Source organism: Phaenicophaeus curvirostris, chromosome 2 (genome assembly GCF_032191515.1).
Source record: "Phaenicophaeus curvirostris isolate KB17595 chromosome 2, BPBGC_Pcur_1.0, whole genome shotgun sequence".
NCBI lineage: Eukaryota > Metazoa > Chordata > Aves > Cuculiformes > Cuculidae > Phaenicophaeus > Phaenicophaeus curvirostris.
Window position 1 is genome coordinate 119,804,558 of NC_091393.1, and position 27,139 is coordinate 119,831,696.

General features: G+C 46.4%; 1 protein-coding gene across 1 annotated transcript in view; it reads right to left on the reverse strand.

The window, feature by feature from the left end:
• XKR6 (XK related 6) overlaps window positions 1-27,139 on the reverse strand; it is a 198,345-nt gene that overhangs the window by 14,630 nt on the left and 156,576 nt on the right. The window contains exon 2 of the mRNA XM_069850662.1: window positions 9,641-9,837. Within this exon, the coding sequence (XP_069706763.1) occupies window positions 9,641-9,837 (197 nt within the window). The remainder of the gene's footprint in view (window positions 1-9,640; window positions 9,838-27,139) is intronic.

The following is a 27,139-nucleotide window of genomic DNA, read 5'->3' on the forward strand; positions in this document are numbered from 1 at the left end:
CTACTGCTAGGAACACTTAGAAGAGAAATGCACTTTATGATATTACTAAAATGCACTGAAAAGGGGAAAACCCCCTTTGTTAAGGAAAAAAAACACATAGCTTGATTTAGAATAAAATCCCCACCCATTTCTGTGTTCAGAGTAAGAGTAGTTGGCATAAAACAACACAACTCTGCAAACATATGCAATAAACTTGCATTTTAACACCGTACGTTTGATATTTGTTACAGCCACTTTGTCCTGGCATTCTGGTTTAATTCAGATGAGAACCACAGTCATTGAGAATAATTTAAATCTGCCTAGCACAAGTTGAAAGGATGTTGTAATCTAGCAGGTGGGTCTAAAATACTCTGAAAAATAAGAGACCACATCAACACTGTAAAGGAAAGCCCTAGGAGTTCTGCTTTTTTCTTCTAGACATAACCCTGATAATCTCTTTTCCATAACACAGGTCGAGGGCAGCGTTTGAAGCTGGGACCCTGCGCCTAGAGATAAGTAACTGAGCAAAGCCTAATTCTATTGACTGCTGTATCTATGTCACTATTCTTTCTCAGCCCTCAAAACAGGGGAGCCCAATCCAGACTGCTTTTTGGGAATCATCCTTGGCCTTTGCTAACACCAGAGCCCAGCCTGGAAATTCTTTGGGTCTGTGCTAGCTGCCATGGATTAAAACTGCCAAGGACTGTGATGATAACTGAACCATGTGGATGACCGAGATCAGGTGGCTGTGCTCATGTTCTGATGTGTTTCAGATTATTAGCATAGATGAAACAGATTCATCACCAGATTGAGGAAGCAACATCTTCTGCCAGGGCTTAGTGAAGGAATTTCCTGCTATAAACACAGCTCCCACAGCCAGTTTCTTGGAGATGAGGAAATATCAGGGCATTGTTTCAAATAGTCTGTGACAGTACCAAACATGGACCCTGCAAACGGCCTCTGGTTAATGGTTTGGTCCGGACACAGAAAGTTTGCAGGCCATGAAAGAAATAAGCCCAGCTCTGGAAATGCTTTTGACCTGATGGGGAAGAGGAAGGAAACCAAACTTTATTCAAACTCACTGGCCAAGGTAAGACGTCTTCATTCAGTGTGTTTAGAGATGTGTCAGCAGTGCACGCTTTGCTAACCTTATAGTTTATAAATCTGTTATTGTGTAGGGGCCATTGTTGTACTTATCTCAGCATAATTGCAGGTGAGGGGATTGGTCATCTGAAAAGAAGGAGCATCTCAACACTTCTGAAGAGTACACAAGGCTGACATCATTAGAGTGAGTATGACAGAGCCCTTCTGTGAGTGACAAAGTGACAAAACCAGATGTGGTACAGCTGGTGCTATTTTGCAGTGGGGTAACTGAAGGCACCAGGGAGACTGACTTCCAAAGATTACAGCAGGAACATGTTTCTTCCTCTGCTTCACATGCTTTGTACACTCTGCAAAGGTCTAAGTGATGTGTAGTAGGCCAGAACGCAATGACATGCCAGCATCCACCGTTTTAATCATGCTTAGGTTGACTTATCTTTCCTGGGTCTTTTTGCCTCCTCAGAAGTTCATGTGTATGCAAGATGAAGTTGAGACTGGCTCTTCAACAAGTTAATGAACATCACCTTCCTCCAGGACAGGCTGAGATGAAACCACGTGTCCGTTCCCCTACTGCAAACATCTGTTTACACCTTCGGGTATATGAGATATGGGATCCTGTGACAGGGAAACGGCTGTGCCTGGTGGACGTCTCCCATTAGCGAGCACCCATGCAAAGACATGAACGTACTGTGGACATTGGGGGCATGAGGTTGATCGAATGCCACTTAGGACAAAAGTCATTTCAGGAGATTTCTATTGACTCAGTGAATCTGCTGCACTCCTGTCCACTCGACTGTCACCCTGAGCTAATCATCTAAAAAAACTGATAGTTTCTGAAACAAGGAAGTTCTTCCCTCAAGACTCAGCAAGTTTGCATCAACCTGAACTACTCCATCTACATCAGGGTTAGAAACACAGAGAAGTCCCTTATCAACACCTGCCCTTCATTTTCCCCAGTTTTTTTTTACAAACCTCAGTGGCTACCTGCCCTCTGTTTATCCAGAATTAGCATGCTCTCCTGAATGGCATCAGAGCTTCAGACTAGAGCAACCTGAAGACAAAAACAGTTGAAGTCCCATATATTTTACTAGCACAGCAGTGCGCAGCCACCTCTACCTGTGCACTAATCATGAGTCTACTGTGAGAAGTACGTCTCCAAGAAAGTCTGCATTATAAAATTGCCTGAAAAAAAAAGCCTTAATTTCCTGCCTGGAATCTGTTTGGCATGAACTTGATCCCCAGGAGCCTTCAGCCTAGAAACCTTAGGCTACTCAAACCTCTCCATCTGTGCCTCAGTTTCCCAGCTGGCCTACAACTCCTAGGAACAGCATGGGCTAATGTTTGTGCAGTGCTCTGATGATGTAACCCCCTCCCAACGATTACCACGGTCCTACAAAGCCTAAAATTGGCAGCACTGGCTATCTGCCAGCGCTGTCCCATGAATGGTGACTCATCTTTATTGGCTGTGGCGTGCCATATGCATGATGGTGGCACGTGATACGAACAGAAGGGGTTTTATCAGCACTCCAAAACAACAGAGTGAGAGCTACGGCAAGGTGGTGGACGGAGAAGCTGCAGGTGGGATGGGCTAAGGGATGAAGTCGCTCTTTGGGCTTGCTCCAAAGCCCATTAGGGAAAAAAAAAAATAGCTATCACTGGCTTCAAAGGCTTCTGGACCTGGTCCTTCCCCGCTGCGCTGGGACAATATGGCTGATGATGGGGCAAGCTTTCCCCGTGGCGCTCAGTGCCAGCAGGCCTCAGGCTCGGCCGGCTCTCAGCATGCCAGAGCAAGACATCCTCAGTGCCCACTGCCAACTGTGGAGATGGCTTTTTGCTGCTGCTGGGAATTGGCCTGGCACCAGCCACTCGCTTCAAGCAGGGCACCAAATTGCTATCTGTCATCCGGCTTTGGTGAGAAGGAGGGGACAGCAGGAACAGAGCCATATGCCCCGGTCTGGCAAAGCATTTGAGTCATATGAGTGGCCTCCCAGGAGAGCTGCTTATGTGTTTGGAGCTACCTGGGCATTCTGCGAGGTGCCTCCTTGGTCTGCTGATGAATATTTAAAGGGAAACTGTGGCTGAATCAGGATGAACTTTCAATGCAGATTTCTGGTTCCTTCCTGACAAGCCCCTTCAGCAAGCACGCAACTGGTAGGGTCCCTTGCACACATGGCAAATGCTTTTCTACTCACACTTCTTCTGTCACAGGGAACCAGGGCCGGGTGATAGATGTTTCTCATTTCTTTCACTCCCCAAGGAATGTCATGAGAGAGAGAGAGGAAGGGAGAATATATCTTCAAACCCATAGGGAAAATTTTAGCATTTTTTTCCCCTTGATCTGTCTCACAGCCCAAGCCAAAGCCCAGACTCTGGTACAATTTTTACCCACCCCATCTCCTGTTACTGAGGTCTCTGTGAGGTAAAGGCTTTTTTACGCATGCATTGCATTTATCGTAGAATCATAGAATGGTTTATGTTGGAAAGGACCTTAAATATCATCCATTTCCACCACCCCTTCCATGGGCAGGGACACCTCCCACTGCATCAGGTTGTTCAAAACCCCATCAATCCTGGCCTTGGACACCTCCAGGGATGGGGCATCCATGACTTCTCTGGGCAAACTGTTCCAGCTGAGTCTTGCTGGATCTAAAGAAAAATACACTGTTCAGAAAAGGGAGGAGGCTTTCTGTTTCTGGATGAAAAGGACTTCACGTAGGCCTTCACTGGTGTCTCACCCAACCCAAACAGAGCGTGTTGATGATATGTTGGTCTTTTTTGTACTGAGCCCTCTCGAATCCGATGCTTGTGTAGAAAGGGCAAACCCCATCTTATTTATAATGGGTAACTCTGACTACGGGACTCTGCACAAACGAGGATAATTTTGTGTAGTGAGGTCATAGAGATTTGAATTTGGAGTTTTGGATTCATGTTTCAGCACTGTTGGAATGTATATATTTAGTTACACCTAACTTGAAAGACATTTGTGGAAAACAGGCACAAATAACCCACAACAAGCACTTTCCCCTATGCATGCTTTTCCATCCACCGTGTCATCTCCCTCCCATAGTCCTCAGTGTCTGCATCTCTTGTAAGAATCAGGTATTTGCAGGGATTGTTCTTCAGCCCTGTGGCCAGCAGGCACACCCTGGCACCATCCACACCCCATCTCTTGCCATCCAAAGGTGGCCACATCCATCAGCCTGTAGATAACGGTCCCTAATTTGTGTTTACTCCCAAGTGGTGCTTGGGGATTTTTTGGCTCAGAGGTAGCTGGTCCAAGCCAAAACCATGTCAGACCCATGCTAACAGGGCAACAGTAGTGATGATGGCTGCCCATTGCTGGTGCCTGTCCAACCAAAACTACTCTCTGATGGATTTATCTGTTCAGCATGAAGGATCTTGAACAGACTTTTAGTGCTCCTTCAAGGTTAGCAGTGCTACCCGAAGGATGAACTTTCAAATCTAATGAGTCTCCTCCACTTTGTGTGGAGATGTGGAAGTTATAGTCTATTCAGCGACATCCAGCCCAGTGTTGATCACATTTGAAAATCCCACCCTTTGGCAAGTGAGGCTGAAGGTTCCCTTTCTGACTTGGTTGCCCCAGCTAAGCAGGTTATTTTGATCTTTGGGGCCTGAGTGGGAAGGGGATTGAGTAAGAAGTAATCCATTCATTTGCTGCCCTTTAGATATTGCCTTGTTTTTAGATCTCAAACCATTCTGTTATGATGCCTTGGGATATTTCCTACCTTATGAATATATCTAAGAGGACAATTCAGACAGTATGTATTTCATAGCACATCCATTATTCACAGCATATTATTGGTTAACTATCAGCCTGTCATTGGGGAAAATCAATGGAGAAATTTATCTCCACATTAGACTTGACTCATTATCACTCACATAGGAAACCTCTCACTCAAGTGCTGAAGTGTTTAACTTGAGGTTAGCTCATCCTGAATCCATTCAGCTCAACGGGGGGTGCCTTCTCTGGGCAGTGAGGACAATGACTAACCCACCCCTGCTGCTCATCCTCCAACGCCCTGCAAAGACCAGCTGAGTCTTCTAAACCAAGTGACAGAGAAAAGCATATTAGTGTGCAAGAAAGGACAACCTTGATTATAAACAGCCTCCAGACATGGAACAGAAAGAGTGAGGACATGGTGAAACAGATAGGACTTCACTTTGGGAGTGACAACAAAATCTGGCTACATCATCTGCAAACTCCACCAGTATAACCCTTCACCCAACACACACCTCTAGCTGAGATGTCTAAAATCCCTTCTATTGCTCAGCTTGTATCACTGTGCTTAAAATGTGATTCCCCAGACACGCTGAAGTTAATGTTGCTTTCTCTTAAATATATGAGCAGCTTCAGACTACTTATTCTGGGCTGCAGAAAGCGCGCACGCCTTGCAAAATGCCAGAGATTTCAACAGGACTTTGCATAATGAAGGCTTACGCTGCAAATCTCTTTCAGATCAACAGCAGGGTTACAGAGGAGACAGGAACAGCACTGGTGAACAGACAGTGCTTTTTTCATAGGAGGAAACCCTGCGCTGAAAACTGCAGCCTCACACAGGCAAATTCCCAGCAAAAGCATTGCGTAAAGCACTCGTGACATGAGTGATGGAGGTTAGAGGTTCGGCTAAATCTCATTAAGTCTTAAAGTAGCCACATGAAAAAATCAAGTAAAAGGAAACCTCTTTAAGAGTAGATTTATGCTGAAAAACTGGAATCCCTCTCACCTCACTGCCTAGAAGTTGGGTGTCCGTTTTAAGCTGGTTATATGTGCTCCTTTCCATTCAGTGCAGAGGAACAGGCACCTCTGCAGGGTGAAGTGGGTTAAGGATGTTTTACTCTGCAAGAAGTGAGGTGGACTATGTGCTAGGAGTGATTATGAAATGAAGATTTGGGACGCTGGGCTTATTTACTTGTCATTAATATTATGTTTTCCCCTGCAAATACGCCATGTTATTTAAATCAGAGGAGTACTCTTGCCAGTGCCATCCAGGAATCTGAGAGAGGTTACCACCTTTCCATACAGAATCACAGAATCACAGAATAACCAGGTTGGAAGAGACCCACCGGATCATCGAGTCCAACCGTTCCCATCAAACACTAAACATACCATCTTCTCCAAAATCTTGTGGACATACAAGGTGAACGAGGGACAGGGCTGCATTCTTTTTGGATTCCTATCACCTTCTTTTGCCTAACCCTAAAGGGTACATACATCACCTAGGTTCTGTCTAAATTCCCTGGAGAAAGGTGCTGCTGGAGGACAAGCCTCTTGTCTTACCTCCTTCATCTGCTCTGGACATGGGCTGATCCATGTTTTGGAGGCGTCCTTTCTTCCTCACCTCCCATTGACTCTGTTTTGGACCCAGACAGCTAGTATTGTAGCAGATGAATCACTCAAAAAGAGCCTGCATACCAGCACTAGCTTCTTCCACATGCATATTCAGGAGCTGATGTCAACCCATTTGTCTCAGAAGCCACAGCACAAAGTACTCCAGCTCAAGCTGTCAGCATGCACCTTCTAGGTCAGATCTGCTCACCCGACAGAGGACTCGAGTTCTTACTTCTTTTCTCTCTGTGCTATTTTCTGCTCTTCCTGAGTCACCAGGTGATGGCAACTAAGCTGGTATCTGGTCTGCCTTGTGATAGGGATATGATGAAGGAATCTTCGTGGAGGGACTTGAAAGTAAGAGGTGTCCCAAGCTTTTCCAAAGCTGGGACTTGACCTCAAATTCCAGCTCCAGCACTTCTGCTGCTGGTCAAGTCAGACTATGCAGGAGATACTAACTCTTGGGTGAGCAGGGACCTATTAGAGAAACTGGTCAACTCTTTGAGCTCCAAAGAAGCAACAAACACAGGTTCCACCCTACACTTTCAAGCTGGTAACTCTCCGACTAAAAATGGTTCTTGCAAGGCATGGTGATTCTTCTCTTTCTCCTGTTCACTCAGTAGATTATAGGAACGAGGAAATTAAGCTTGATGGCAGATCTTTCTGTCACCATGCTCCTAAATATCTCTGGAGGAGATGCTCTGGATCTGAGGAAAAATCTCCAGTGTATTCATTCTTCTCACCTCAACAGCTATGTTAACACTAGGAGAAAAAGGCAAAACTTTCTGGCAGCTACTCTAGTAACTCTCTTTCTACATCTCCTTGAATGGGAGATGGGGATATTAGCTGACCTGTTTGGAGAAGACAGGAACTTGGCTTGGCATTCTGCACTGGGCTTGGCATTGCAGTCTTAATAGCAGGGAGGACTGAAGCTTGGAGAAGGAAAGTATTCCATATAAAATGGTAAACTGACCTGGTTATAGCACTAAATAAACCCATTAGAGACTGTGTGAAGCACATGGAAATAGCTGTAGCCTGGACATTTTAGCACAGTCCGTACCTAGGTTTATAAGCCTGTTTTGCCAGTGTTCATCTGTCAGTGATGCAGCTGATACTGTCCCTGTTTCAAGGCAAAACTGGTCTCTTCCTGTGCCAAGACATGGTCGCATAGACATGATGAGCCATGAGACTTGATTTGATTCTTAAGCACGCTACCCTCCTCACAATATCCATCTTCCTTTGGTTTCTGCCTGCTTTAAGGGAAATCTTTGATGCTCCTTTGCTCCTTTTCATAATGGCTGCTCTCAGCATTTAATTTCCTTTTACGTAATTACATACTGGCCAGGAGGAGGAGGAACAGACAAGCACTAAACAGGCGTAGAGGAGCTCTAGGAAACCTCACACCTGAGTCAGGAGCACTGGGCAAGCTCTGCTGCTTGTACCCATTAGCAGAGCCCCACGCTCAGCACACAGCCCTGAGGTGTGAGACCACATCTCTGACACAGGCAGGGGAGGCAGCAAGAAGAGGGGGCACTGGGGACCCTCTGCTGCTGGAGCGTGGCAGGAGAAGAGCCCTCCAGGGCTCGAGGAGGCAGGCAGGGACGTGCATTGCCTTGGAAGAGAGTGTGGCTTGCTCAGTGTGGTGGAGAAACCGAGGAACTGCATATCTGAAGAAGCAGAAGGGGGGTTGGAAAATGATGCAGCTTGTTCAGTGGATTAAGCAGCCATGCCTGGAAGTGGCAAACTGAAAAAGCTGCAGATTTGAAAGCCTAGAGGGATAATTCAGCTCTGTTGTCTGACTTCCAGCACAACAGAGGCCAGCAAACTTCACCTAGTGCTTTCTGAAGCGAGCCCAACAATCTGCATAACGTCCTGGCAAGCCTCCTATGTTAAGTTTCATACATTTTTAGCAGGGTTAATAATGTCAGAAGCAGCAGGGAAAGGGTGCTGGCAAACGTGAGCACATCTAGCAGGAGTTGTAGAAAAGCATGTTCATCATGTCAGCACTTTGGAGGCCTGGAGAGCTCGTGATGAGAGGTTTCAGAAAAAGCCTGCATAAATAGGAAAAGGGAAGCCTCTATAAACAACTATGATGGGCCTGCTCAAAGTATGGAGGAAGGGGAGAACAGTCGGGCTTATCAATGCTCTAGATAAAGGTGACATTGGTCCAGACAGCAAAATTTAACCCTGAAGAACTGTCCAGCTCCAAGAAACAACTCAGGCCTTCCAGAATTGGCATGATACAAGCAGGCGGTCTTTGGTAAAGCGAGTGTCATCCCTGGTGTATGAGTTGAGCAGGGGCTGAATAACCCATCAGCTCATCAGCTGGTACCACTGTAGGTGTTTGGAAAGGACAATTCTCCCTCAAGCTGGTGATCTTTAGGCAGCCAGCATTCCCATGGGCATGGGCTGGTAGAACTGTTCACCCCAGGGCTGGGACAGGGGCATATGCCTCTCAGTTGTGGTGGATGTCCTGTGTTCAGGACATCACTGCAGCCAAGGACATCAGAACTGGCAAACTCTTCTCTGTGGTTGCTTCCAAGTCTCTCTTCACCTATATACCTTTGCAACGTTACCTGCACGATGACATCTCTCTCCCTATACAGTCCCCTCCCTCCATTGCCTTCTCCTCTTTCTTTTTTTGGACTTCCTGACAACAATAGTACCAATGACTAAACCTGAATTCCTGGGCACTCTTCAGAAAGGGTCCTACAGTGTTTAGCTATTAAGAAATTCTCTTATACTTCACATCATCAGAGCACTGCACAGGCATTGAACCATTTATCTTCACAACACAAATTCTAATCTGGCCATTTTTTTCCTCTTACTTATGTAAGGAAGGAAACTGAGGCAGGGAATGATTGCGTTTGCCCAGATGGCAAATGAATGGTGACACCTGCCTAGCAGCAGAGACTGCCTGCCTTCTCCTCACAACAACATCATTTCCTTAGACTGGACTGGGTGTTGAAGAACTGAATCTCATCTTTTGACTGATCCCGTTGTTTTTTTGTTCTTTTTTTCTCAGCGGAATAAGCAGAAATTTTACCCAGCAAACGCAGCATGGAGCTGGAATGAGATTTGTCCCAAGTGGCAGCCCCTTATACACCAGGTTGCGTAGGGCAGATGGTTAGCAAAAAGTCCATCGGCAGCTGAGCATAGGATCAGAGGGGGAGGCCGGGAGGATGGGGAGGGGAAGACGAGGGGGCCACTTACATGGTAATGTTTCTGCACGGTTCTTTTGGATCATTATGCAGAGCTGTAGCACCAGTTGAGGGGCGCTCTCGAGGAAAGTTTCCAGGAGGCGCAACATATTTACGTCTGCATATTCGTACATCATAGCCCAGTAGAAACGCTGCTGGTGTTCCTTCCGCCTCTGGCTCTGGATCCCCAGATACATAGTTCGGATATACCTGCAGGAAACAGGAGGAAAAGCTGTGTGAGACTCTGGCATGCATTAAAACCTGAGGAGGATGGGGATGTGGGCCAGTTGTTTGAGGAGAAGGAGGTTGTCTGGAGGAAATGGAATCTGAGGTAGACACAGACGTCCATGTAGTTATCATAGAATCATAGAATCAGGAGGTTGGAAAAGACCCACTGGATCATCGAGCCCAACCATCCCTATCAATCACTAAACCATGCCCCTCAGCGCCTCATCCACCCGTCCCTTAAACCCCTCCAGGGAAAGTGACTCAACCCCCTCTCTGGGCAGCCTCTGCCAGTGCCCAATGACCCTTCCTGTGAAAAATTTTTTCCTAATGTCCAGCCTGAACCTCCCCTGGTGGAGCTTGAGGCCATTCCCTCTCGTCCTGTCCCCTGTCACTTGGGAGAAGAGAATCATAGAATCATTAAGGTTGGAAAAGACCTCTACGATCATCAAGTCGAAATGTCATGCCAACACCACCGTGCCTACTAAACCATTCCCTGAAGTGCACAGCTACACATTTTTTTTAACACCTCAAGGAAAGGAGATTCCACCACCTCCCTGGGCAGTTTGTTCCAATATTTGATAACTCCTTCAGTAAACAAATTTTTCCTCATATCCAATCTAAAACTTCCCTTGTCACAACTTGAGGCCATTTCCTCTCATCTTATCACTTGTTACTTGTGAGAAGAGATCAGCACCCACCTCCAGTGCTGGCTGTAACCTTTTGCACTTAAACTTGGGGTGAGAATCATTTCACCTAACACTGACCCTAAAGGTGGTCATCTGAGCCTGTCAATAGAGAGAAATGTCCCCTCCCAGGACTGTTCATCTGTCCTACCTCAAACGCCAGCATGAAGGTAGGATAAAGTGCCTTCTGGAGGCTCTGGGAGGGGCTCACAGCACAAACTGGGGTTTTGCCAGAACAATTAGATCATGCCTCGCCACTCGAGGTGAGATTGCATAGCAAGGAAGAGCAGGGGAAAAAGACGTAAGCCTCGACAGCCTCTGTATCTCCAAATTGCATCCAAGGATGGGGAGGTGGCATATAAGCAAAGGTAGATCTGCAAATCCTGCCCTTTCTCAAACACCTTGTCCTTCCTTTCCATTCGCTGTTCACGAGCACCGAAGTCGAAAAATCCCGAAAGAAGACACAAGGACGTAAAAAATGAAACAGGAATGCCACCAGATGGGGCTCGACACTCGAGAAAACACTATTCCACTCATGCACGACACTGGTGTGACATCCCCAGCAGGGCTTCAGTGACGCTTATGGACCACCTCTTCTCCCATGGACATCAGTATTCATGCCCAAGGCCACCGCCTGTACTCAACATTACCTTGAAAGATCCCAGCCCCAGGAGCTGCAGGATGACACAGGAATCCTGCCTTCCCTTCGCGCATGCAAGAAATTAAATGTAATTTCACAGGAAAGGCAAAGCTGGGGACAGCGAGTTGTAATGGCTCAAGGAGAAAGCAGAGGAAAGATGCATGCAAGTGGTTTTTATAATATCAGTGAACACAGAGCCAGGGGAAACCAAAACCACGGTGGTTCCATAAGGTGTTGCCCACAGGCAAAGGCAGCATCACCTCTGCCAAACTCTTTCCAGAGGCATATTGCATGGCTCTGCTTCCCAGGAACTTCTATTCCTGCCAGTGCATGAAACCCAAACTCCTCTTCTGAGGTATGAGCCACTAATTTATTGTCATCCCAGCCACGGACAAGGGAAAGAATTTATTTATTTTTGCCCTGCAGCAGACTTTTACCTCTTTGCACCCAGTTACCAGATAAACACTCAATCTTCTTTTCTCCAGACTAAAAAAAAACCAGTATTTCTTTCAGTCCCTTCTCACAGCTCACATTTCGTAAACCTCTATTCTTCCCATTCCTGTCCCCACCAGCTTGCTCCAATTTTTGCTTATTTTTAAGGCTGTCTTTATTTTCCAAGCACTCCAGGTCAGCAGATCCAAACCATAACAGTGACATTGAGTCACTCATAAAGATTAAGAAGAAATTAACAGAAGGGACAGAACATCCTGCAATGATTTCTCCTTGATCTCTAAGATTTCACCTCAATCCACACGGTTTAAGCATGAATGTTTCTTATGGGCTGCAGTGAGAAGACCTGCCACCTGCCCATGGAGGCAGAACATGTAAAAGGACATAAAAATGCATTGGATTAATATAATGCCCTGGTTCTGAATCCATCAATGGCCACATCAATGACAATGACAGTAACACCGAATCATCTTTACCGTTTAGCCCACAGCCTTTTGCAAAGGTCAGCCCATGTATTGTGCTCTTTCCATAAATGGGGAAGCTGAGTCATGGAGCACCAAAAGGGCTCTTCCACAGTATTCTGACAGCAGAATCCAGATCTTTTAGTGCTGTTTTCAGCCTCTAACCACCACAACACAAACCCATGAATCATAGAAACATAGAATCACCAGGTTGGAAGACCCACCGGATCATCAAGTCCAACCATTTCCATCAAACACTAAACCATGTTCCTCAGCACCTCATCCACCCGCCCCTTAAACACCTCCAGGGAAGGTGACTCAACCCCCTCCCTGGACAGCCTGTGCCAGTGCCCAATGACCCTTTCTGTGAAAAATTTTTTCTAATGTTCAGCCTGAACCTCCCCTGGTGGAGCTTGAGGCCATTCCCTCTTGTCCTGTCCCCTGTCACTTGGGAGAAGAGCCCAGCTCCCTCCTCTCCACAACTTCCTTCCCGGCAGTTGTAGAGAGCAATGAGGTCTCCCCTCAGCCTCCTCTTCCCCAGGCTAAACAACCCCAGCTCTCTCAGCTGTTCCTCATAAGGCCTGTTCTCCAGCCCCCTCACCAGCTTCGTTGCTCTTCTGTGGAGTAGCACTCTGCCTGCTGTCCTCCACCCCGAGCGGACATACTTTCTTGACAACATAAAGCCCAGCCCTGCCCAATTTGATCTGTACTAGAAGACCCAGCGGGACAAATATGCACCATCCAACTGCCAAATGGGATTGTAACCTCAGGAACCCCTTCACATAATTCTGGCCAGCGAAATGTCACAGCCTCCCAAGTGAACACCACATCAACCAAGCAGTTCCAAGGACCATTAGCAGGAGAAAGGAAATGAACTTCCCTTTGTACTTTCTTTTTTGGTCCATGCAAAAATATGGTGCTTTCTCTTCAGCATCCTTCAGACCCGGATCTGACAAGGAGAGGAAAGAGGGAAGAATGGTTTGGGTTGGAAGGGACCTTAAAGACCATTCAGTTCCATCCCACCTGCCATTGGCAGGGACACCTTCCACTGGATCACATTGCTCAAAGCCTCATCCAACCTGGCCTTGAACGCCCCAAGGGATGGGGCTTCCACAGTTTCGCTGGGCAATCTGTGCCAGTGCCTCACCGCCCTCACAGGAAAATATTTCTTGCTGATACCTCATTTAAATCTCCCCTCTTTCACCTTAAAATTTCTCCCCCTTGACCTATTCCTAATCACGAGACCCTCCTCAGCTTTCCTGTAGGTTGCCTTTAAGTACTCAAAGGCTGCTACAAGGTCTCCCCATAACCTACTCTTCTCCAGACTGGACAACCCAGACTATCTCAGCCTGTGCTTATAGGAGGGGTGCTCCAGTGCTTAGATCATCTTTGTGGCCCCCTCTGGACTTGTTCCAACATATCTATGTCCTTCCTGTGCTGAGGACTCCAGAAGTGAACACAGGACTCCAGGTGAGGTCTCATGAGAGCAGAGTAGAGGGAAAGAACACCCTCACCCTGCCGGTCACGCTTCTTTTGATGCAGCCTAGGATATGGTTGGTTTACCGGGCTGCAAGTCCATGTTGCCAGCTCATGTTGAGGTTCTCACCCACCAGCATCCCCAAGTCCTTCTCTTCAGGGCTACTCTCAATCTACTCTCTGCCCAGCCTATAAATGTGTTTTGGATTGTCCCAACGCAGGTGCAGGACCATGCACTTGGCCTTGTTGGGCTTTAGGAGGTTTATTTTCATTTCATGTACTTGTTTGAGGGATTTTTCCTACCTTTACTAACACAGCTTAAGTGTAGACAGACTCTGAAGGAAAAAAAAAATCAATGTCATTTCACCTGAAATGTGTTGTTCTTGGTCAAGCTGGTAGCAAACAGGTTTCTATAATTAGACTTTCAAATCCTTATTCAGGTCTGATCTTCAATCTTTAGCAACTCGATGCTTCCTCTTATGTCAGTAAAAGCCATTCACTGCTTCTGTGCTTTTGAAAATTAGGCTAATTTATTTATTTAAGAGCTTAATTTTGGATACAGGAGCCTAACTTTTAGCTGTTTATTTTCTGAATGCTGCCTATTTTTATATACGAGTGTGTGTATTTGTGTGTATGCATGTATTTTTAGTTCTAAGTCCCAGGCTTCAAGAGATAGAACTAATTTGGGGCTGGGAGGGGGATTCGGGGTGATTTTCTTTAAATGCACAAAGGATTGGCTATTCCCTCTGTTCTGGCAGGGTTCCCAGAATTCCTGTTGGTATAATTACCCTCACGCTTATTTACTACGTATGTCACAGTAGCACACAAACTGCAAGGGGCAAAATCACTGCTGTTCCTGCGCCAAAGCATTTTTTTAAGAAGCCAAAGGCCATTGGCTTCAGGAACATGGTCAAATAACCTCTGGAGAGAGCCCCAGGATGCCACGAGGAGGGAGAAGAAGAGATCCTCCAACTGTAAACCCCCACACGCCACCCCCCTAAGTACTATGGAAAAAGATGCTTCATGTGGATGACAGCGGCTGCTCAGCTGTCTCAGCAAGGGCCATAGCAGAAAGCTCCAGAGATAGGATTATGGAGTCAGAGGTTCTGTCTATACCATTAAACAAAGCAGAATGGAGACCAGCCTTTGTCCTCAGCCAGTTGGCATGGCTGGACTTCTCGTGGCTACACCTATGCTAGTTGGCCTTGGCCAAAATTGCCAGTGTGTGTGCTGACAATTTAACAGGGTGAACTACTACAGGATGGATTCTGTGCCTTGGCACTCTTCAATTTACAGAGTTGGCTCTGAATATCACCGGCAGAAAGTGTAGGAGGATGCCTCAGCCAACGGGCTGGCTTGAAAGAAAAAGGACACTGATGTGTAAAAGGGTTGCAGGAGCATGGGAGGATATGTCAGCACAGGCTCAGGGTTATGTTTTGAGGAAAGAAGAGTCCTGATGGCCTGTCCCACGCAAACACAAGCTAACCAAGGTCAGGAATCTCAGACTGCATCAACAACAGTCAACAAGGGACAGTGACCTTGTTTAGCCCAGAGAAGAGAAGGATCTGGGGAAACCTTATAGCAGCCATGCAGTTCTTAAGGGGGGCCTACAGGAAAACTGGGGAGAGGCTTTTTATCAGGGATTGCAGGGATAGGATGATGGGGAAAATGGTTTTAAGCTGAAAGAGGGGAGATTTAGATTAGATATTATGAAGAAACGTTTCCCTGCAAAGATAGTGAGGCATGGGCCCAGACTGTCCAGAGAAGTGGTGGCTGCCCCATCCCTGGAGGTGTTCAAGGCCAGGTTGGATGGGGCTTGGTGCAACCTGATCCAGAGGGAGGTGTCCCTACCCATGGCAGGGGGTTGGAACAGGATGATCTTTAAAGGTCCCTTCCAATCCAAACCATTCTATGATTCTATGATTCTGTGATTCTATGATTCTATGACCTGACCACTTCTCCTGAAGCCAAGAGGCCCAGACTGACCACAGAAATTAACTCTCTCATCCTGATTTTGTAATCAGGTAGTACTCAGTACTGGTAACAATCTCTGCCCCTACGAGTCCTGAATCCTGCCAAGGTTATGATTACTTGGGAGAATGTTAGTAAGCCTTGGCCAATATAGTGATTATATTAAGAATTTAGCAGCATGACGAAGTTACTGTGCCCATGTGCTCTGAAATTGCCTAGTTTTCTAGTATAGGTATATGGAAAGAAGGAAAGGAATAGAACTTGAGTTACTCAGACCACTTCCAACTATTCCTGACCAAGCACAGCCAAGCCTATTACTGCTTTCAGAGAAGCAAACCCTGTCTTGAAAAAAGGGAAAGCAAGCTTGAAAAGCCAGAAACACATCTCTAGGGAAAGGAGGAGCTTAGAAAATTAACTCTGCTGAGTAGGTTGCAACTAACAACTGCAGCACCTGACATGCCCCTTTGGATGAGTAGGATTTCATAGAATCACAGAATGCTCTGGGTTGGAAGGGACCTTTACAGATCACCTGGTTCAGCCCCCACTGCAGTGAGCAGGGGCATCTTTAACCAGATCAGGCTGCTCAGAGCCCCGTCCAACCCAACCTTGAATGTTTCCAGCGATGGGGCCTCTAATACCCACCTGGGCAACCTGTGCCAGTGTTTCACCATCTTCATTGTAAAAAATTCCTCTCTTATACCCAGTCTAAATCTATCCTCCCTTAGTTTAAAACCATTACTCCTCATCCTGTCACAACAGGCCTTGCTAAAAGTCCATCTCCATCTTTCCTATAGGCTCTCTTTCAGTACTGGAAGGCTGCTACAAGGTCTCCCCAAAGCCTCCTCTTCTCCAGACTGAATAATCCCAATTCTCTCAGCCCACGGGATCATTTTTGTGGCCTCCTATCGAATTGCTCTAACAGATCCACATCTTTCTTCTGCTAAGGGACCCAGAGCTGGACGCAGTACTCCATGTGAGGTCTCATAGGAGCTGAGTGGAGTAGTTTATCAAGATGAGGAGGGTAACAGATACAAGACCCTTCCCAGCATCTCATTAACCATCTCTGCTTCTCTCTGAACAGCTCAACTTTGCCATGGCACTACAGGACTGTGATTATGTCCTAGATGTCACAGTAGCAACACACACAGTATAGATGCACACCATCTCCCTCACCATCCCATGCACCAACCTGGTGCTCAGTACTGGAAGAAGATGGGTGGAATGGGGTGAGTTATTCAGCTGACGGCTCACGGCTCACTCTCCTGCTGTCTCCTCCCCAAGCACTCCTGCTAATTCTTTCGAGGGGCCATTATCCTGATGCACTAGAGGGTGTTTACAGATTAAAAGCCCACTCCATGGAAGGGAGGAAATGAGGACATGTGTAACTGCTCGACTGGAAGGCTTGCAGCAAAGGCTGCCTGAACATACCCTTAAAATCAGGTTATGTAAGGCCAGATCTCAGCTGGAGCAAGCTGGCAACCACAGGGCTCTAGCAATTTACACCAGCTGCGGCTTTGGCCCGCTTCTTTAATTTTAATGAATTATTTTCATTCTAACAGATATAAAAGGAATATAAGATGTAGCGCTCAAGCAACAGGGGAGCATGAAAGTAAAATGCTGTCTATTAAAAAAATCAAAATCCAACTTACAGTTGCCATCACAATTAACAGGCTCAACATCAACATTTGTTAGCAATTTTTTTTGTTATGATGTTGCAAGTTAGCGATAAGGATTCACAGCTGGGTAATTATTGTTCCTACTTCAAGCATCAAAAGTAGTAACTACGGGGCCCCAACCAGGTGCTGACGTACCACAGCTTCGTCTGGCTGCTTCCACAGTATAAAACTCCTCCAGAACAGCCTGCATCCAAACCATCTCTGTGGAATGGCTTCTGGTCTGGGCTAATCGTTGAAGGATGTACAGGACTGACTTATACCACTGCTAGCTATCTGGGGCCAAAACCATGCTGTGGACCATCGCTAAACTGAGAAAGATCACTTCCCATCTCAAAAGCAAGAAAGAGAACCTTAAATCTTACGGGATTAAGCAAACACTGTACAAATACTTATTTTAATCCAGCATCCTCAGGCATCATCCTAACCACAGATGACTAAATCATCATTTTGATGGTCCTTGATTTTTAGAACTGGGATTCTCAGAGCTTTCTGAAATGTTGCCCCATCGGGCATTTCTTGATACAGTTTCTACATAAGAATGAATAATATGCAGCAAGAAGCGTACTAATCAAGTGTTGCAGTTTCTGCCCTCTCCTGCCCAGTAAACAGGTTCCAGTGTACAACTACCCATTATTTAGTTAATTGCTTCTATCAGCTCCTGTAAAACAATTAATAATCTCCATTCCATGCCTTGTCTTGCTTATTGGAAGAGAATGTTGCTAAACACTAAACAAGCCTATTCTATGTCTCAGAGACACTTAAAAAACTTGAATGTGCAGCATGACACCATTAATGAGTTCTGCTACTAGTTCGCGGAGGACAGTGTCTTTCTTTATTTCAGTGCTGAACCTGTAACTCCAATATGAAAGTTTATCCACTTTATCACAACATCACTGTGATCCAGGATCAGGCTTAGGAGTCACAACAAGATTACACAAGAGTAATTTCATCAAGGTGAGAAAATTGGATTACTTGGCTCATATTAACACTTTTGAGTTAAACTGTATCAGTGCCTGCTTCAACATCTTGTCGCGTCTTCTGGCTTCCAGACATTCCTGTTGGCTTGTTATTTCCTTATCCCTGCTTGAAAAAGTCTCTGTGAGTGGGATCTTCAAAAGCATTAGCCAAGACCTGTTCCCTTTAAAGCCAAAGGGTCAAGTCAAGTCAAACTTTCTGAATACCCCTAGTTCATAGCCGTTATAACCACCACTTCAGGGAAGAGAGTGATCTTTATGTGAATACAAAACTCTATTCTTTAAAAGCATGTATTTGAGAGGGGATACTTGAGTATCCATTTACATTAGAAAGTCTTGCTTTATACAAAATACTATTTGCAACTGAAATATCTACTAGAAAGAATGATAGTCTTCTGCTGCACAGGAGAAACTGTAATGATTTTGCATGCTAAGCCAGTTTAAAGATGTTTTAAAGCACAGGTGGCTTTACTATACACCAACCATGAAAGAGGCATCTGATTTATTTTGTAAACCGTGCATTAGGGAGGATCATATCATAGTGATAGAATAATTTAGGTTGGAAGGGATTTCTAGAGGTCTCTGGAGCAAGCCTCTCCTCTAACCTGAAGTCAGAGAAGGTTGGTCATGGCCTCGTGCAGTCAAATTTTGAAAATCTCCAAGGATGATAATTCCACAACCTCTCTGGGCAACCTGTTCCAGCACTTAACCACAATCATTGCTGAAATGATTTTTGGCCCGAGATGATTTTGACTATTTAAAGAAAGTCTACAAATCAACTGCTTCTTGAAAAGAGTCAATTTGATCATATAGTTAGAAAGAGACAATAAAATAGTGAGGCTGCAGCATTTTAAGGATCCAGTTCCTGTATATTTGATGTTTCCAGGATGATTCAACTTGTAGCTGATAATTTGGAGGCTGACACACAAAACAGGGAGCTGTGATTAATAATGTTCCCAGCTCCTCTGAAATGATTCCTTTAGTTGCAAGGTCACCCAAACGGGACATACATCGCCTCCTCCAGGACATCATCCATGGCCTTTGCTCAATCCCCTTTTTTTTCTGATGGTTTAAGCAGATATTTGGGGCTGTGAGACCACATGGCAGGGCTGCAGGTGCGCATTTCATCCCTCTGGCAGACATGGGGGTCATTACCTCCAACAGATGCATGGGGCAGAAAACTGGAGCAAGGGCATTACTGCAGGTAAAGCTCCAGAGACCAAAAATACACGAGCTGCCTGTACCCATGTTGCTCAGTCTGGGAAGTGTTTCTGGCATTTGTCTTTGTGACTATTCTCCTTTCCTAGCTGACAAGTATTTTCCTCCAACTCACAGACTGAAAGATTGTGGAATCGTAGAATGGTTTGTGTTAGAAGGGACCTTGAAGATCTTTCAGTTCCAACTGGCCCTGCCATGGTCAGGGACACCTTCCACTGGATCAGGTTGCTCAAAGCTTTGTCCAAGCTGGCCTTGAACACCCCCATGGATGGGGCATCCACGACTTCACTAGGCAACCTGTACCAGTGCCTCACCATCCTCATAGGAAAATCTTCCTAATATCTCATCTAAATCTCCCCTCCTTCAGCTTAAAACTGTTCCCCCTCATCCTGCCTCTGCACTGCCTGATAAAGAGCCCCTCCCCAGCTTTCCTGTAGGCTCCTTTTAAGTACTGGATGGTACCCAACTCTCTCAGTGTGTCCTCATATGGGAGGCGCTCCATCCCTCTGAGCATCTTTGTGGCCCTCCACTGGACTCATTCTAATAGATCTATGTCTTTCTTGTGTTGAAGACTCCAGAACTGAACGCAGAACTCCAGGTGAGGATCACAACCAGAAGTAAAGAAAGAGATCATAAGAAAATGCTAGCCCTAAACAACCCTGCTTCCTGGCACTAATTCTTCAAACCTTCCCAAATCTGGGCTGTTACTGAAATATCCATGCTTAGCCAGAACCTGGCCAGTATATTTTATTTGCAAAACCAGTCATGAATGTGTTATTGGCATATTCATTACGACCGAGTTTTGCAAGCAGCTCTGCCCAGGCAACCTCTCCTTGCCTGTGTCCCCATGGGATACAGGGTTTCCCCTGGATATCCAGGCTGCAGAATCCCAATTTCCAGATCTTTGCTCAGTAAAGCAATACAGCATCAGAGATTAGCTTAGTAGCAGGAGCTACAGTTTTGACCCAGACTCATAGAAATACTGTTTATGTTTTTACTTGTCAATTATTTTGTGAGGTGTAGAGTCGTAAAACAGGAAAAGACACAAAGACCTCTTCAGCATCAGGGTATGAATGCCCTTTCTTGCTCTTAATGTGTGAAGTATCTCTGTGCTGTGTAAAGGAGCAGGCAGAGTAACAGGGGCTGCTGGAGAGGGTATCAAAGCCGTGGGTGCTGCACAAACATGGCACAGCATCCATCACACGTTGGATGGTCTCATGTCCTAGCACTGAGCCAAATGCTCTCTTTTATCAGAGACTCCCCTCCCCCAAATTAGTTATGAATACTTAAGCCCCAGTCCCTTTCGTATTTTACACATACTTATTTACTTAAAGTATACTCTGACACCTAGTGCTATCGCCTCCAGCAAAGCCTTCTGTTTTAAATCAAAGCTGTTAAATAGCTTTACACAGAAAGAAAGAAGTTGAACTCACACTGAAATTTCATTTCCAGTGTTTCAGCTAACAGGGTTTAATGTCAGGGCTCTCCTTTTGGAAATAAAACTGGTCCCAGTCCAGTAAGCCTTACAGGAACAGATGCAGCCAAAGGCCTTAAGGTAAGCACAGGTCTTTCGATTGACTTGTCTTGGCTCCAAGCAAGGGAAGTTTCAAGGCAAATGCAGAGAAATGCCTGAGGTTCCCCAAAATATTGAGTATTCAAGGGTATGATGCTACAGGGACACATTAGAGTAGTCACCTTCCCCTTTTTATAGGATGGGCCATGTTACAGTATTTAATACGAATAGTTTTGAGAGGTCATTTGGCATCACATCGACTCACCAGAAGCACAGGATCTCAGGAGAGGAGAAGTTTGCATTGTTCTGGGGGGCCAGTCAAGGACAGGGACACATCTTCATACCCTCAAAGCTCTCTGTAAGCCTCTAAGACCCCATTGTGGGGGATACAGAGCAGCAGAAGAGACAGCAATGGCTTTAACCAGCCCTGAGTCCCCTGGTGACGGAAACATAACGTGGTGGTTCTCTCCTCTAAAGGTTTTCCACTTCCTGAGTGAGTTAACAAACCAGTCTGAGGCAGCAGGTCCAAAGAGCTGAACAGACACAGCAGGTTGCCTGCAGTCTAAACCCTCAAAAAGTGATGTGGACCCCAGGGCCAACAAGGAACATGACTTGGAGCTGTTCTTCACTCAGAGGGCAACATTTCCCATTCCCAGGCTCTGGCTGCTGAGGAAGATGAGGGTGTCGCATCTCCTGCTAGGAGATCAGGGAACTGATACAGGAACCGATACGGATTCTAAGATAATATTCACTCAGTTTACAGTATTTACTCTCTCCCTGTCCATCAAGGTCACTGATTCTGAAGCAGGACCTGAAATCACTAAACAAGACTTTTCGATACAGCAAAGCCTCTCCTACCCCCCATGGATGGTGGCTTTGTACAGCTGAGAAGGGGAAAGTTCCAGAAGAGACTCCTCCAACGAGAGGGATTCTTTTTACTAGCACTCCAAAATGCCAGCCAGGACCAGTTTTAGGAAAAGAGGACCCTGCCTACGAAAAGGGAGGCTGATCCTGAAGGACCTAGTGAGCCTGAAAGAAAGCCCTTGCCTGCTGCAGAGCTGTAGGCTTGCTGCTGGCTGCAGGAGGCTCCGTTTGCTGCTTGCATCCCCTTCCCAGCGCACACATCACTGCAGAGCAAAGCACCAGGCTTCCCCAGGGCTAGCAAATCCTCCAGGTGCCGCTCAGCAGTGACTGGGAACATTGGGGTGCACCCAAGCCTTGCAAGGGACTGTCGCAGACCTGGGACTATACGCTCAGCAGCTCATCTGTGCCACAGGGGTCAAAGGCATCCCTGGCGTAAGGCTCCTGAAGCAGCGGCTTTGCACGAGGGCTGAGACTGTCGCCTTCGCTTTGCCATCCGTTTGAGAAGAAGGAGCTAAAAATTGGGTGAGTGCCTGTGAAATCCTGGAAGAACGGCTTCAGATCCTGGCTATTTTTAGTTTCACAGAAGCTGCGCATACATTAGCAAGGGCCTGCCTGCCTCTCCTGGTGCACACGGCTCTGAGAAATCACACGCTGTCCTTCCAGCCTGCCAGGAAAGAGTTTAACCCTTGTTGTCTAGCTGCAGTCCGCCCCATCCAGCTGTACCTTGATATGGACGCTGATGGGGACCAGAAAAGGGAGTAGAAAGCACTTTATGGCCATTTTGGCTCTAGCCCGGCTGAGGAAATATTGAGGATGCTTGGGGGGGCATACCTTTGCCCTGTGGCACCATTATGTCTGGTGGGAGCAGCACGGATCTTTGCTATCAGCTGAGGACTGGAAGGAAAATCCAGCACAGAAACAGCATCTGACTCCCATCACCATCAGCTTTTGCTGGGAAACAGACACACTACAGGCTGAGAGGGGCAAGGATGAGTTCAGAGCATTTAAAGGGTTCACGTCTCAACTCAAATGGCCTGTCATGACGGGCAAGCTGGATGCTACTCATGAACCACCACATGCCACCTTCAATGCACCCACTGTGTGGTGCTTAATCCTAATCTGCAATCTTCTAGCCGTGCAATCTCCAGGGAAACATGACCTCATCACCACACAGGCTCTTCAGATGCTCAGTATTGCATCTCTTTCCTCCCGCTGGCTGCGTTTCTGCTGGTCCGGACACATCATACCAGAAAAACCATTGCTTGGACCCATAAAAGGGATGAGGCCAGATATGGAGCATGAGATCACAAGTTCACTGAAAGGCACGATGTGTTTCAACACACTATTGACAGAAAATAATTGCAACATTTATTTCTATGCTGCTTTCTTCAAGAAAGGATGAGAAGAAATGCTTGCATGAGATGCACAGAGATGATCTTTGCACCACACACTCGTAGCGCGTGTCAGCTTCGCTGCCTGTGCACTTTAACATTTTCCAACTCTTTAATATTTATTACCTCTGCTGCTTTGTATTACTCATCACCTATTCCTGGCCAGAGAAAATGTACTGGCAGATTCTGAAGTGTGTACGTACTCTGTTCTTTAAGGAGGCTATAAGTACAACAGCAGCCCTGCAAACACACACACTCAGCGCTGCATTTGGGCATCAGAGTCTCCTGAGGCTTTTGAGGCACTGGGTATAAGAGATTCAAAAAAGCCTAACCAACCCCTCGCACTGACTTCTCAAAGGCCACAAGGATGTAGTAAGCTATCAGGAGAGGAGACACAGCACTTTTGGAAGGTATAGGAGCCCTTACGTCAGCCTATTTGTGCTGATCCCTGCAGAAAAACCTCTCTCTCCCCCTTGGCATGCTTAGGAAGTCCACATGAACATCCTTCCCTGCTTTACTGGCATTTTTTTTATATGACTCCTCCCAGTCCCATGATTAACCACCAGCCTGCCAACAGCTTTGCCTACTTGCAGTATTTCTTCCAGCTGCTGGGGGCTCGGGAGCCCCCAGTAAGGGTATAACACAACAAATGAAGTCAAGTTACGTGAGAGCCTATGGGTGACTGTACTTGTGGCTGTTTCATTTCAAAGGTAACTCCTAATTAAGGCTGAATCTAAATAACATGACAAAGAGGTCTACTTTCTAGTGGTCATGTTAAGGAGAAGAAACAGCTCAGGTAAAGTGTTAACCAATATTACAGTAATTTTTCTTTTTTCCTCTTCTACTAATTTAAAAGGAGCTTTCTGCTTGGAGCTTAATAAAAGCGAAGCCACCTGATCGCGTCCTTGCTCCACCACCCTCTGGGTAGAGCTGAGTCTTCTTGCTGCCAGCGGACAGTTTATCCAAGTGACACTAATGTGGTCACAGGAGCTTTCTGCCAGTAAGCAGCATCTGGGCTGTGAGGTACAGGATCCTGCAGCCCAGCCCAAGGGACGGATGTTCATGCATAGTTAGGTGCAGAAATGGAGGCTGAGAGGTTAAGTGTCTGTCCCTGAGCTAGTGGAGGAAAACAGTGGTGGGGGGTGGGGGGTGTGTGTGTGCTTTTTTAACTCGGGAGGTCCTTGTCTCTTTGGATAAGCTCCTTGTCTCCTTTTCAACATGCAAGATACGTGCCTAATACAAAACAATATAAAGCCCTTCATTTTTACACACATCCTTTCGACCTCCTGCTTACTCAAAATGCTTCCCCAGTCCAACTGAATACCTCTTTCATGTCTGATCCATCCAATGCAGCTGCCCTACACTGCGTGGAGGATGTTTGCATTAACATCGACTATTGTAAATGCTTAGACAAGATATATCCCAGACACACCAAAAATTGCTGAATGCATTGATCTAGACATGACTCAGGAGTCACCACTGAATAATCTCTTTAGGCACCTTCCTCTGGCTGAGCTCGGGCAGAGTTTCTGCTCTCATCAGCAAAGCAGTAGAGGTCTCTTCCATCTTGCACTTCTCCAGGGGAAGATCAGCTGAAATGACACGTGGGGGCTATTGATTTCTGGAATAAATTAATGGATTTTCCCCTTCTGCGTTCACACTCCCTTCCCTCTTCTGTGGAATAATTCAGTGCCTCTGTCATGTACTGCCCAAATGCCTCTCTGAATTGCAAACATGCAACCTTTCCCTGCTGGCATTGCATGTTGTCTCCAAAGCCCTGGCTCTGCTCCTCTGTGTTCTCCTGCCTTCTCTGATCTTGCAAAGTGTTGCCTCCTGGAGGGAGGGTTTAACCTCATGCAGTGAGGGGAGGATCCCAGAAATGGAGGACATAGACATTTTAAGGAGGAAGGTGTGAGGCCGAAGCAGTAAACTCAGGCTGTATGTCATCATGTGCTGAAGGACTGGCTGAGAAAGGTGGTGGCAGCTGCCTCTTGGGATGAGCCTGGAAGAGCTTCCTGCACTTCAGGGATCTGCTCTTAAATAAGAGCAGAGCAGATGTCATGGTTGTTGAGCAGCTGAAGGAAATACAGCTGGGGTTTTTGCAGTTATGGGTTGAAGAAAAAGAACCCCTGTGTACCCTGGGATTAGCTGAGAAGCAAAGAGATGTCTTCTTTCAGCTACCAGGAGTCCCACTACTAGCCCAAAATGACCTTTCTCCCTGCCTCCCTCAGCTCCTCCCTACATAACCCCCTCACACCATCTGCTTCTCCCTAGCTGGGTCTCCCTAGCTTATCTGAAGTGCCAGAGGTTGTCCCCTGCTTTTGAGACCCTGCTCTTCTGACAGCCCCATGCTGGAGTGACCTGTCCTCCCTGCAATCTGCTGCCCAGCTGCTGTTTGCCATAGCTTAGGGGAATTACTCTGCGGCTAAGGGATGTGCTGGCTACCTGTGCACGTGTTCAAAAGAGCCCTTTTTGCAGGCACAGTCCATTGATGCAGCCTGACATTTTTAGCCCTCCTGCCTCTACAAGTCCTACCTCGCCCTTGACAGGAGTTAGGACCTCAAACATCATGGGGCATAGCATATGTCATCTGCAGCATCTGCAGAGAAGATGTTGGAGAGACCTGTCATCAGCAACCAGCTTGAACAGGCTCTGAGAGATGTCCTGCCCATAAAACAGAGCTCAGCATCCCACCTGCCACCTTAGGGAGTTAGGATTTGAGATAACCCCTCCATTACAAAATCTGAATCTCTCTCAGGTGGCCCTTTGCCTCCAAAGTCTGGTTAAAAAGTTGTAGCTGACTCTAAGCATCACAGTCCAGGATGCAAAACCCTCAAATCGTGGTCTAAAGCTTAGGTATATGAGTCTCTCAAGCAGGTTAGCTACAGCAGGCAGACACAGGAGGGCCTGTCCAACACCAGTGACAGATCTAGGCAACCAGAAGATTCATGATTTCTTTTTCCATACTCCCCATTCTCCAACACACCATCCCATGTGTTGACCAATGAGGAGGAAGAGTCCCTGTGCCCTCTTCTGCCACCCAGATGGGTGCCCAAGCGGGTTCAGACCTGTTCTTCAAGGCTCAAACCTCCTCTTGTGGGTTCAAATCCCTTCTTTGCTGATGTGAAGGAAGAGCTTGACTGTGGCTATTGAACATCACAGATGAGCACATTAACCATCCCCGATCCAACCAAGGTAACAAAACACTGAGGTTCCTTTGTTGGGGCTGCTGTACAGGATAACTAACACTTAAGCATCTCCTGAGATACGACAGCATGTCAGGAAGAGTCTCACCCATTGGACTGAAGGGTGACCCAGAGAGTAACACTGAGGCTTAATTCCCTGCAGCCTGAAATGCTTCCTCTGCTGCACAAGGTGGTAAGGTACCAGCGGGCTGGGTTACAAACACGGTCTCATGTGGACACTTTGCTGGAAAGAAGATGCTGCAGGCTTGAGTCATCTCCAGGCTACCCCCATGCCTGTATGTTCTGCCTCTTGAGGTGACAGCTAAAAGTAGGACACTGATCCTGTGCCTTTTAAAGTAGCTTTGTGAATGCATCCTTTTTCCTCTTGCTTTCCTCACACAACCCTTTTCTCTGGGCTCTAAGGAATATTTTGTGTTAAATGTTTCACCCCTCTGATTCGCTGAAGCCTCTGGGATGGCCCTAGATGCAGTAGGAGTTTGCTCCGGTTGTTTGTAGCTTTTTGTTGAAGTTCACATGACTAAAAATCTTTTCTGGAGCCACAGAAGTAGACACAAGACTCCTTGAATGGGATTTCCTTTCTTATTTCAGCTGCCTAAAAGTGGGAAAGCTATTTTAAACTCATCATCTTGGTTCCATCTTTTATCAACGGAAAGAGAGATCCCATCCCAAGATAAGTGTCTACAACACCTCCTACAGATTTCCTGTCTCCTTCCCTTGACTATAGAAGGGTCCAGACAACTAGCTGAGATCTGATGGCTGAT